The sequence below is a fragment of the Tinamus guttatus genome, unplaced genomic scaffold (assembly GCF_059628265.1).
Source record: "Tinamus guttatus ecotype Peru unplaced genomic scaffold, ASM5962826v1 Tinamus_guttatus_pri_ptg000213l, whole genome shotgun sequence".
Classification (NCBI taxonomy): Eukaryota; Metazoa; Chordata; class Aves; order Tinamiformes; family Tinamidae; genus Tinamus; species Tinamus guttatus.
Window position 1 is genome coordinate 10,315,651 of NW_028288747.1, and position 13,253 is coordinate 10,328,903.

Consider the following 13,253-nt stretch of genomic DNA (forward strand, 5'->3'; position numbering starts at 1 on the left):
ACCAAATGAAGGATTCCAGACCCAAGAAGTTTGTGGAGCTCATGCAAGTGGAGGGCAGGACTATAAGAAGGGAGGCTGCTGTGCCGTGTGAATAATTTCTGTGACAAGTTAACAATTTCATGCCACTTTGGTTTCATTAGTCAACTTTGCTGTCAATAATTTGCAGTCATAATGTGCTAGCAGTGTGTTTAAGTAGGAAGAAGCTAGGTGCAGCTCATAAATGAGTGGCACATGTTATACCAAATATACCAAATGCTTTTTGAAAGGCAGGGGAGGATGAATACATGGGATAATGCTGCAGTGATTCAGTGTGCACTTGAATGTCTGGATAACTGAGGATAGAGTAGATTCAAAATAGTTGTTAAAATGGTTTTAGTTGTGATATTGAGATACACAGTGTTTTTCTTGGTGGTGGTGGTTTTGTTTTGTTTTTTTGTAGAGGGAGAAGTAAGACTTATTTGTTTAGTTGGTTTGGTAGATTTGGATTGGGATAGTCCTGTCTGGTACCTGGGAGTGCTCACAATGTATAAAGCTAACTATGTCCTCAAACAATGCAGGGACTGGGGTGTAAATGTGGGACACACAATTTTAAATGTTTTTCTTAATATTTCACATTAGCATGTCATTCTAAATAGCAAGAATTACAGTGTTCCATTAAAATCTCTGGTCTCTTTCCAAGAGCTTGGTATTTTTCAACCTTTAATATGGTTGAATTGTGGAATAAATTTACACCGGAAGTAGAAACATTTGTCTTCTACTAAGTGCGCGGAGTAATTATTGAAAGCACACAGCCTGATGTTAAATTTGGAGCTGGATTCTGATCTAGCTAAACTGTGATGAAAACTCCACTGAATTGCAGAATTCAGCTGTAATGAGGATAGCAATGGCTGGATGTCAAGTGTAACAAGACAGTGCAAGGCTTCAAAGTTCTGTAATAAGTTTTTCTTACTGAATGTGGAAATGTCTCTTCTAATATGCACAAAAAGCAGGAGGTTACCTCTAACACCTGATTTATAACTGAACAAGAAACCCTGCTGGAGTGCAGGAACCCAAACCTTACTAGGAAATGTAGTAATTGCTCACTTTGCCTTTGAACTACCACAGCTGCAAGTAATATGAGGATGTTCTCTGCTATTATTCATCTGATGTTCAAAGACCAGACACAGTGTTTACAATATTTACTGGGAGATATCATGTTGATTTAAACACTATTAGGAGAAAACTTTTGTTTTGGAGACCAAAGAAGAGCTCAGTAATGGCAGTCTTACAAATGGCTGCTCCAGAAAACGCCAAATGCTTTTAATTTAAAAATACATTTAAGTGCCTTTTGTTCTCAGTGTCCTGATATGTTGAAAAACCTACTCCTTATGGATTTATCTTTGGAATTAAAAAAAGTAAATGAACAAGTTATTTTCATGGTAACAGCAGTTGCAGGCTTCTTGTATTGATCTAATTGCAACTTCTTTCCCCTTTTTCTTTGGTATGAGTAAGCATTAAATATCTAAAAAATACATTTTAGCAGTTCAGAAGCACCAAGTTAGAGTAAGATTTTTAGAATGTTCAGCATCCCTTTTAATGGGAAAAAATGCAGATTGTTGCAGGTGTTTTACTCTAAGATAGAAATTCCTATGGTGTTTATTATAAAATGTGGCCTTTGAGCTCGATCTCTCCATATTTTCTCTTTTATTTTTTTTCCTTAGTTATATTTAAATTTCCTTTTTGCTTCCTCTCTGTCTAAAAAGAGTTTTCAATACTGGTAAGCCCAATGACATCAAATTTGCCATGCAGTTTCACAGCTGTGTGTGTGAAATTCCTAGTTGAGTCAATTTTTACTCTGTGAAAATAGGAGTCCAAAGAAATGAACACTGAAAAGCTTGGAAAAATCTGAGATACAGGAGTGTTTAAGGCATTTTAGCAAACTAATAGTGCAAATTTAAAGTCACTGAAAAATTGAAAGATGCAGGAAATAATGAAGCTCTTTTGTTCCCTAACCAGCTCTGCTTTCTGTACAGAGCCTCTCTGTGCCTGGTTAATAAGCAACTTGTCCTGAGAGAATTTTTTCCTTTGTTCCATTTTCAGTGCTTATATTTTTGACACAATATAAAGAAAAGATTTGAACCAAACATGAAGCTACATACATGCTGGTATGTATGTGCTGTATATAATATATATATATGTGCACACAAATATACATACATATATTTTGCACTTAAGTACTGAACAGATGGCTAAGATTATTTGAAATAGGTGAATGCGTCATTGTTTGAAAAATGCTCCTAATTTTCTTATTTATGTCTCTATAGCAATTTCAAATTAATATGTTTTCCATATGATACAGTTTTAGCAGTGTATAACTTCAGAGGATATGATATAATGCCTTTAGCGCTCCTTTCTCTCATCACAAGATTCAGATAACAGTATGAGCAGTTTGGATGCCCTGGTTGCTTTGACTTTTCTCCCCATCACTCTTTCTGCCAAATAGTCTTCATTGTTCCTGCACTGCTGAAACTTTCAGTTGAGGCTTGCTGTATTTTGTGTCCCATGGAATTTTTGTTTGATCATATTCCAGAACTCTATAAAGAAAAATAATTTTTTGATTGACTAGCTTTATAACCTAATAGTAAAACATGTTGGATTCCTCCTCCAAGTTTGTGCCTTTGCTAGTGACATGGCAATATGGTGACTCAGTGGGAATTGGGACCAGCTGCATTATTTACACTGATGATAGCGTGCTACTTCCCTGGTAAATGTCAAACTGTGTGTGGATTTGGCAGGCTGTGTAATGTCCTCCCAGAAAAACACAGTCTGTTTTCTCAGGAATGAATAGAAAGAATAAAAAGCACCATGATAGCATTTAATAGGAAAATATTACTAAATTACCACACAAACAGTTTTCATGCTACAGCTAAACAGTTTGTAATGCCAGGCTTTGTTGTTTTAAGCCTTCCAGTTTTTCTATGAGTTTTTGTCTGAGTTCTCCCAATTTTGGAAACCTATGCTTTTCACTGGGTTGCATTGTATAGCATGTCACCGGGTTTCCTGTATATTAATTTAGCTGTATCTTCTTGAAGTCTTAGTGATACTGTCATGGAAGGTTCTTATCTTAGTCTGCAAAAATGATGCTGAATTATAAAAAGGTTTGTTTACCCCTTTTTAATTATAATGACACCTCTGCATTATATACTTGATTGTTGTAATAAACTGAAATTCTGTGTAACTTTAATACTGTTTCTGTTGTGGTATCCTTTTCAGGTTTTTTATGTGGAGAGTTTAAGTGTCTAAAATGCTGATCAGGCCCACAGGGAGCTTAATTACTGAATTTCCCTGGGTGGATGTGTACAGAACTGACTTGTTGCTTCCAAACTGTTTGCTTTAAGTGGGATAAAAGCCTACTGCATTTTATCTGAATGACCAGCATGAGTGCTAGCTGCAGCCTCCCACAAAACTCACCTGGGAGTCTGGGCACTCACTGAAATAAAAGGATCAAGTAGAAGTGCAGAGGATGCAACATTCATAACAGAGACTCAGCTGCTTGCCAACGAATACCCGATAGCCTGGTAGGTAAGAGAGACTCTTGAGATGGGGGAAATTTGTGTTCACATCCCTAGTATAGTCAGGGCAGATTTGAAAATAGGTGTCTTATCTCCAAACCTGGGTTTCCTTTCTAGTTGCTGGGTGTTATAGAGGCGGACAAGAGTCTTTAGCTTCAGAGGAGGGCTCAGAGCTAAGAGTGATGGGTAGAGTTGGCTGACTGACTAATGCAAAGAGAAGTACTTTAGGCTCTGCTCCTACCCGGGGTGTTTCTAAGCAGCCTTGACAGCTGCTTGCTGGATGCTGAAGCATTAGCTGCTGCTTAGACAGTGGGTGCTCACTTGGTCCCAGATGGTGACATTGTGGCTTGTAAATTCTTATCCCTGATAAAAGATAATGCTTTGAATATGGTACTGCCTTGGTGCCAGAGAGATAGATACTCACTTCAGTGAAATTCTGTATCGTCTACTAAGGTTCTTGAGAATGCATTGGCCTGCAGTTCATTATACTCTGTTGCAGCTAACAGATGGTGCCCAAGCAGCCCTGGGACCTCCCCTAATGTTGCTCTTAATGTCTGTACTAGGATGAGGGGGATGCAGAGCTTCTGAACTGTTCATATATCCAACATCAGTCTTGCTGAACTGTTCTTCAACTAGTGCTGAGGCTGACTAGGAGAATAGCTCTGTATTATACTGCAAATACATGGCCCTACTTTTAATGGGTACCTGGTTATCAGCATATGGGGATGACTGTGTACCCTGGTGACCAGAGGTCTATAAAGAGGATTTAGGTGCTGAGTGCCACAGATTCTCTGTTGGCTCAGCTAATAGGAGCTGCTTATTTTGGATTCAAATCCCAGCAGGATGTATCCATCATTCAACCTGTGAAGCAATTCTAAATTCAAGGGAACGATTTAAAACTGCTATGCAGAGCACTAACAGGCTATAGCAGGATGTTCAAGTTGTACAAAGGAAGAGGTAATGCTGTATAGTGCTGTACCAGCAAAAGAATTCCTCACAGCTTGCAATATTTTCAGTATTTATGTTCATAGGCACAGTCATAAGGGTAGTGTCACACAATGCCCTGGTAATCACTTTTATCATTCCCGCATTCTCCCCAGGACTTTTATTTGCTCTTGTTTGTTTTTACATATTCTAGGTTGGCCTTATCACAGAAAATATGTCCTGTGGTTGTTACCAGCTCTCTCTGTTCTGTAACAAGATGACTAAGTTTCTCAGTTCAATACTGCATATCACTGTGCTGATGATCCCATTCTGAGGAGTCTTAGCTCAGCTGCTGCAAACAACTTCAGTCCATGCTAAATTTGCACTCTGACTTCACTGAAGTGAAAAGTTGCCTTGCTTGATAAAAACTGGTAATACATACAAAACAATCCTGTACCTTATGTTCTGGCTCAGGTCAAAGCTTATGTAGACTTAGAGATAGTTTCAGAATTTCCATGCTAAGTTGAGCAGTTTTTTGTAGCATGCGAGCCTTGTTAAATATTGAAGGATTTAGATTAACTCATATCTGTGCGTCATTTTAGTGGGGTAATAAACATCAATATCCATGAAATGTATCTTTAAATGGAAAAGCAAATTATCTGTGACTTGATTTCAAGGTAGATAAATTGGTTGTTGGAGCTTTTTGGTCTACACATGCTATCACAGAAGCCAAGTTTGCAACTCGCTACAGCAACCTGCTGTAATATTAACAATAAATAGACTTATTTTAAAGTATGGTAACAACATCCTTCATTATATTATCCATGGTCAACTGCATGTGATTGCACTAAGGACACAGCATTAATTAACACATTTTACATGCATCTTCAAGCAGGTTTGCTTACTTATTCTTTCTTCAACTCAAATAAAATGGACTTTCTGTTCTGGATTAGAAAAAGGATATCTTACCTCAGAAATCTTCATGTAGAAAGAAGATACTGAGTGTATCTTTCCCCATTTCAGTTAAGGTTGCCTATTTCTTAACTCTCCCCCACCTCTACAAAGTAACTTGTAATGCTTAAAATTAAAGCAAGATCTCTATGCTTTTTAATACAGTTGTTTGCATACTGCATGCTCTTTTATTGATTGTGATACAACAATTTCCATCTTCAAATAAATTTAATTTGGAAAGCCATTATTTTACTCTCAAAACAACAGGGAACACAGCTGTTGTCCACAGAATAGATGTTTTAGATTATTCTGAATCTAGTGTCTTTTTAATGGGTTTTAATGAGCTGTGAAGTGAACCAGGTCTCTAAGAAAGTGAGGCTGAAATCCCAGGCAGATGGAATACCATGGAAAAGGCCTTTAATTTGCCTCTCTCTGTGCTTCTGATGTCTGAGTCTGAGCTGCAGGAATTGCTATGTGCAACCAAACTGTTTCCTCAGGTAGGGAAGTGGAGATGTGTCTTATACTCTGGAAGAGATGGGCAAGTGTGAACAGATGAGGTCCCTTCTCTGATGGACAGAATTAGAACCTTCTGCCCTATCCCCTGTCCTCCCATTGTCAAAATACACTAAAGCATATGCTGGAGCTCTCTAAACCTCTGTACTGGGTTTGCTTTCTTACTTTATATGGACTAATGAAATATTAGGAAACAAGGAAAGGGTGAAGATCCCCGTCTTTGGGCAAAGTCAGGAATGCTCATTTCCCTATGGTTCGCCAGTTCCTTGGTTTTATTAGTGCACCTGTCTGACTCTGGTCTTTTGTGCCTTTTGGTGGTCTGTGTCTCAGTCAAAATGTCAGTGGTATATATTTGAAATCCTATGCATGTTGAAATTTAGCTGCTTGACTGTCACCCATCTCAGCTGTTAAAATCAGATAGGAATTATTTTTTTGGCATTAACATATCCCAGACAGTCCTAAAGCTTTCTCCACTGAAGGTGTGCTATAGTTATAACACTATATGTATATATATTCCAAGGTTATCATAAGAGCCCTTGACAACTTTGACTATGCATGGGCAGAAATCATGCACTCAGTTCACACAGGATTTTACAACAGTCATCCACGGTGTTTCTGCTAGTTAACCTTTGGAGGTTGAATTCTCCTGACAGAATAATTAAGGAAAAGCAGTTCTCACTGGTATCACACTGTTGTCTGTAGAACCAGCTAGAAATACATTTTTTAATTTCCATGATTGAGCACTTGGAAGGTGATTTCTAAGGAGTTAACAAGGAATACGCTTTTTTTTTCTTTTTTTTTTTTCTTTTTTTTTTTTTTTGTGCATGCTTGTTATGCAATGCTGCTTCGGGACACCTTAAATTATATATGTGAGCTCTATGTATACTTTATAGTACTTTGGAAACTGGGTTTCTCTCTAAACTTAGGTTCCCAAAATGTTGGGATTTTATGTGTCAATGCAAAAAAAAAAAAAATTAAGAAGACAAACTTGGTAGATTTTTAAGCACTTAGACATTCTGACCCTTTGAAACGACATAGATAACTCCAAAATAGAACACTATAAGAGTCCTTGATCCATGTACTAAAGAGTTGCAGCTCTTATTTGGTTGCTTTGAGGACGGCTGCAGTGGGTAGAAGATAGTTGAGTGTTATGGATATGTAGTGATGTAAGGAAGAACCCAGGAAAGAAATAGAAATGACTAGGATGTGGTGGGGAACCTGACTGAGCCCTGTCACTCTTATCAGTGAGTGTTGTTGATGGTGCACAATAGGGAAGGACTCTGAGCTGGTCGTTGAAAGCAGTTGGCAGTCCAGGTGGGCATGAGAGTTGAACTATGCCTCCGAATTGCACTCTGTTCTCTTGGGACCTCTGTTTTATGGCTGCACATACTTGTGACTGAAGATGTGGTCTTTCTGTTGGCAGAATCTTCTCCAGCAGCACCATCTAAGCCATCGGTTCCGGTGCAGGTCTGCTTCATGAGCCCTGCCCAAATGTGTGGGCTGGAGTAGTGACAGCAGCACCTCTCTGCTTGGTTTCATACTGTGCCAGAGCTAAGAGTAGTGTCATGCTGAAAGACTTCCGTGCCAACCCTTGTAGTAGCATGGAGCTCATATTTTGGGTAGTGAACTTCAGTGTGTGACAACCATTGAAGCTTTGCAGACCTTTTAGTGAGATCTTGTATTCAGTCAGATATTGCTAAGCCTCTAGCAAATGCACTCCTATAGTGATTGTATGTTATTGTTTTATCTATCTTGAAAGTGCTTTACTATTCCTTTACCTTACCTGGGTCACTGGCAATTCTAATGTGAAAATATCTAAACTGCACACAGGTGAGTACTGCTGCATTCCCTGAAAAGCAATTCAGATTTCTCCAGGTAAAGTTTCTTTCAGAAAATATGAGTTTCCTTTGGTGTTTATGCAGGAATTTCAGTCATTTGCTCCTCAGCATTCAAAGCACTAACAGCTTGGATAACACCTGAGTTATTCTCCGTTTAGGACCCCTGGAGTGTAGACGGACGGTGGAGTGTGGTGGTACTTGGCTGGAGAGAGCTCCTCTTGGCTGAGGGTGGGAGGAGAAGCTGCTGCCCGCTTTTTTCCCTCTTGCTCTCTTCCTTGTGTTGTGAACTTCACCAGGGTTTTTAGAGGGCAAAGAAGCAGGGCCGCAGCTACAGGTGGTGCAGGGCAGTGCTTGGAAATCGCATCATCAGATAGGTGCAAACCATGTTAATTTTGATGCATAATAAGGGCTTGTTTGGTCCTGCCTACATTTAGACTTGCAGGGCTGCTCTTTAACCTAGGTACACTGTGTGCCTTTAAATCCATGTCTCTTGAAAAGGAATGGGACTTAACTCAAAATATGTTCACAGGTTATATCTAAAAGGCTTAGGGCTGAAGATTCAAGACCCAAAGGTTCTTCTGGCACCCTTCTAGGAGGAGTCCCAGTATACGTTTAGTGTTCTGCTTAGATGCATAGAAAGGCAGAGCCTGACTCCCACTCCTAGACGTCAGTAAAATATTAAAATCTGCTTTGATTTCCCATCTGTACATGCTTATCTGTACTTCAATTCCTCATCCAGCCTAATAAGGCTGTATTTGGCTTAAGTAAATCTTTCAGAAAGGCATCCAGACTTGCCTGAAGACATCCATGGGGATGGAGAATTCACCACTTCTGAGTTAATTAATGGAAAGAAGTAGTTGATGAAAGTGTGATTTATTCATTGCTTCAATTGCAGCTGGTGAATTTGTTGCCTGTGGTTGATATGGAAAAGGATTTTCTCTATTTTTGAAAGAACAACAATGTGGTAACTTGGTTTGGCAACTATTTGCATTTTAATAGCATCTACTGTACAAAACAGAGTTGCTGTAGTTATATACTGTATATACTATAGTTACTTTGACAGAGATATAAAGCAGAAGTAAGCAATTGTGGCTGGTAAGTTATTCTAGGCTACTTTTATATCATCAGAGAAGGAGAAAAGTCAGCAGAGAGATTGGCTTTAAAAAACTCACTCAAGAATCCTTAGTCTCATGGTAATAAGCTTATATAGATAACACATTGCATGGTGTGATTCATTCAGATGGTTCACCTTGGTATTATAGCCAAAGGTAATAGGAATTCTTGTTTACCAATTTGTTATATCTGCTGTCATGAGCACTTGATATCTCTGAGCTCCAGGATCAAACTACTGTTGATGCTTTAGAGTATTACTCTGATAGCCCTCGGCTGTAAGATTTCCATTGCTTCTGCTTAAGCGTTTATAGTATTGTCTTTTATATCACTTTGCAGAGTACAGATGCCAACTCAAACGTGAGGAAAAGAACGAATGCCACAGTGCAGTCCGAAGCTGATGGTGGGAGCCGAATCGATACAAGACACAGCTCCGTCCAGCCTCCCTCTGTAACTCAGGGGTCTTCTGACACTACAGCCCACTCCCTTCCTGCATCGAGCCCAAACCCCTTCACCCGTATCACTGCATCAGAGACACTGTCTTCTGCGAGAGCTACCCCTCCAGCTCCTCCTTCCACCCCGACTTTAACGGGATTTGTATCCCAGCATGCCACAGCTGGATCCCCCTCCATTCAGCGCTTGCTTGGATCCAGACTGGAACAGATCCAGACCACCACACCTAATACGTTAGGAGCATCTGCAAAGCCATCTGCTATGACCCCCCCTGCTCCCCCTGCCTCCCACTCTGGCACCAGTAAGATAGACAAATATGCACGCATCCTATTTCCTGTTACGTTTGGAGCGTTTAACATGGTCTACTGGGTGGTGTATCTATCCAAGGACACCATGGAAAAATCAGAAAGTCTAATGTAGTTTTGCTGCTATGTAGTAGTTTCTAAATTATACTCACATTTGATGCAGAGTTTCTTCTTTTGAAACTGTTTAAAGAGGTCAATAATTCATATTTATAAAAGCTGTGTGCTACTTTCCCGTTGTAAAGGCTGGAGTTATTGGGGATAATTAGTTAACTCTTACCAGAGTAATGGCTGACGGAATTGTCTTCCTCCCTTCAACTAGCAGTGAACCATCGCTCTCTTCCGAGAGGCTACTCCGGCTACGCAGAACTTGCCTTTGAGAGGAGCATGAAGAGGAGACAAATCAAAGGCAGAGGTGCAGAGCTGTGCAGTGGAGCACATCTTGCCTGCCAGGAGTACGCACGATGGCTGTTAACAAATCGCCGAGGCACCAGCACTGCTGCCTGGACACCGTGTTGCATCCTCGGATGCAAGGCCCATGTCCTGGGTGCTTTGGCAGTACTTGCTGGGAAAGGACTTTCCCTGCTAGATTGAAATGGGCAGGATGGGGGGTGGAATGAGCGGTGGAAAAGGAGAATAGACTCCAGCCTGGGAGAATGTGACTCCAGAAAAGTTATGCAAAGGAGTTGTAGAGCTCCATATATTTTTACTAACCGTTATTTTTTTCATTGCAGCCTAGGAAATTCTCGCTCCAAAATAAGGACTGAACCTTGCAAAACCTGAAATCTGATGCCACTTTTGAAACCGAAGTTTTTTTTCTGTAGTAAAATCCTAAATTTGATTCTTCTTTGACCTTCCTGAGCAGCTTGAGTGGATTTACTCTTAAGGTACATCTCTTATGATAGATCAGGCCTACAGTATTCAGCCTTTTACTGGAATTTTTTGTTCTTTCATTTTTGTATGGTTTGGGTTTTTTTTTTCCTTCATTTTTTTAGTCACAATCTCTTTCGAACTCCTACTTTTTTCCCTCCTCTTTTACATAATGTTTGAATCATGCTAAATTTTGCAAGCAGTTTTACAGGTGGCTCAAAACTAAGTAGAATAATTTTCTCTGCCCTTTGAGCAATATTATTATGGCACATCTTTGAATGAAGGAAGGGAAGATACTCTTTCTGTGGAAGAGTCATATGGCACAAATAAGAATGTCTCTAGAGAGAGCAGAGGGGTAACACAAGGCAGATTTATAGTCCATTGCTTAAACTATTGCATAGATAGGGCCTTTTCTAAATGGCTCAAATTGCAATATGCAAGCAAGCAATTACCTGTCTTTATTTAAAAAGAGAACAATTTAAACCTGCCAGAAATCTTGGTCTATTCACCAGAGTGAGTGGAAGATATGCTGGCAATAAATCTAAAAATGTTTGCGCAGATCCATCTGGCTAGCAAATGGCTGGTATTTCTGCAAGAGATAAGGAAAAACCGAAGGCCACATTCTTAGCTGTGATCTGGCTGTGCCTCTAAAGGGTCTGGGAGCACCTGAACTTTCTTTAGGTGGAAAAATCTGTAGTTTGAATATATTGGCCTATGAGACTCACATATGGGTAGCAGTCAGAGATTTGTGCTGGGGACAGATACATGTGAATGTTGTTTGGCTCTGGGCTTAAGTAACAGTCAAGTTATTGAGAGACGGGTGGAGACCGCAAGCAGCTGGGGTAGTTGGGGAAGTGCATAGGACTGCTGTGGACTGTGTTGGGATAAGAACTGCTGTAAAAGGGATGTTGAATATAGAGTTGCATTCTCTGTGCATCTTTGTGCCTATCCACGCCCTGTAGAAATTTCACAGCTGAGAGTCTAACCATCCAAGTTAACAGACATGGGAATCTGCAAGAAACATTGAATGAAGCATATAGTAAGGATTCAAGACTACCATTTCCTTGTGTATCATTAAATTTCATATGATAGAATGTATAGGATTTTTTTTTGGCTTCATATGCACTGTCAGGATGCAATGTATGGTCCTTTAGTCTTTGCCTTTTACACTTAGCAGAAGCCCGAAATTGCCACACTCCTTAGGAAATGATGATCTCTTCCCTAGCATAGCAGTGCAAATGCAGCACCAGTACAAGTTGTTTATCTGCATCAGTTTGCATCTTTGGATGTGTCTCTAGGAGTTGTAGCTGTAGCCATATTTATGGCTTTCTGTGTGTTGAGAACCTAGAGTTTCCTCCAGAAGTTACTGAAATTCATCTTTACTTTCTGATGAAAAACAAGGATGTTTTCTCTTGGGCAGAGCTTTGAGCGATTCACTAGAAACAGCAGTCTCTTCCTTTCCTCCCATCCCCCTATACTGCTTGTATAATCAGCTTTCTCAGTGCATTGTTCAGGAAGATCAACACTGATTGAAACTATTTGACCAAGATTGATCTGAATGCACTGCCTGAATTCGTTTGTAGTTCCTATTTCTTTTTAAAGGCTTATAAGGAGGAAAAATGGTTGCAAAAATAATAAATTTACAAATACTTATTTCTATGCTTCCATTTTGGAAGAAATTTTTAAATGGCATATATGGAATATGTGTTTTTAATCTGTCATTGTATTTCTGAAATTCCTTCCAGCATTTGCATGCTTGCATTCAAAATGAGATATAAAAAAATCTCATTATGACTCTAGGACTAATTTATTGTACTGTGCCACTTTTTTGTGTTACATTATATGAAGAATACCTTAACTAAACTACCTTAACTAACTTTCCAAAGTATGTAAGGGTAATGTAAATAGGAGGTTATTGTTAACAGTGGCTTTTCATTATATTTAATCTCCTTGTAGCGTGATCAGGGACAGTAAACAGCCTGCAGTGTCCTCAGTAATCCTGACAGCTTCTGAATACAGCTTCTGAATACTGTGTGATTTCGAAGCACAAACAGTAACAGGAATATGCCAAATATAGTGGTCCAGATATTCAACACAGGTAACTAGAATCCTAAGGGAGAATGTTGCAGGTGTCAGCTCAGTAACCAGATAGATTACTAGGGAGGATTTGGAGTGAGATGAACATTGAAGGAATTATTTATTTTGTTTTTCTATTGGTTATGTTGAAAAATCTTTTTCTGATGATACCATAATGATTCAAAACTAACCAATCATCCCAAACAGTCATCATTTGAAATCAGGAGAGGAAACTGGATAAAAGAAAACCTTACTGGGAAATACAGACAAATTTCCACAAAATGCTGTTTCCTCGGAGACACTACAGTTTTCAGTGTTGCAAACCCAACCACTAATGCAGTCATTTGAGAAAACTGGTTAAAAACTCAGTCCAATAAGATTAGCTTTGTAGTAATTGTCCTGTATTTTCTAGTCAACTGTGAGCAGGGTTAAATTCTCATCAGCCTATTGGTTTTCACTGAAATTACTAAGATAATTAAGTTGAGCAAAGAGGCCAGCCAAGACACCAGAACTGTGGTGACCTGAGCTGGCCAAACCAAAGTGGAGTCTGTTTCTCCACCTATAAAATGGGCTTGCTACCATTGTATGGACATCACTAATGCATTTCTGAGGTGCTCTGGATTCCTTCTGCTGAATGCTTTTTCCAGAGGGAAAAAATAGTACAT

General features: G+C 39.4%; 1 protein-coding gene across 2 annotated transcripts in view; it reads left to right on the top strand.

Moving 5' to 3' along the window:
• GABRA4 (gamma-aminobutyric acid type A receptor subunit alpha4) overlaps window positions 1–9,983 on the top strand; it is a 34,467-nt gene extending 24,484 nt beyond the window's left edge. For both annotated transcript variants that reach the window (XM_088524730.1, XM_088524731.1), the window contains exon 9: window positions 9,227–9,983. In XM_088524730.1, coding sequence (XP_088380856.1) covers window positions 9,227–9,760 — 534 coding nt within the window. In that variant the 3' untranslated portion in view covers window positions 9,761–9,983. The remainder of the gene's footprint in view (window positions 1–9,226) is intronic.
• Window positions 9,984–13,253: the final 3,270 nt, after the last annotated feature.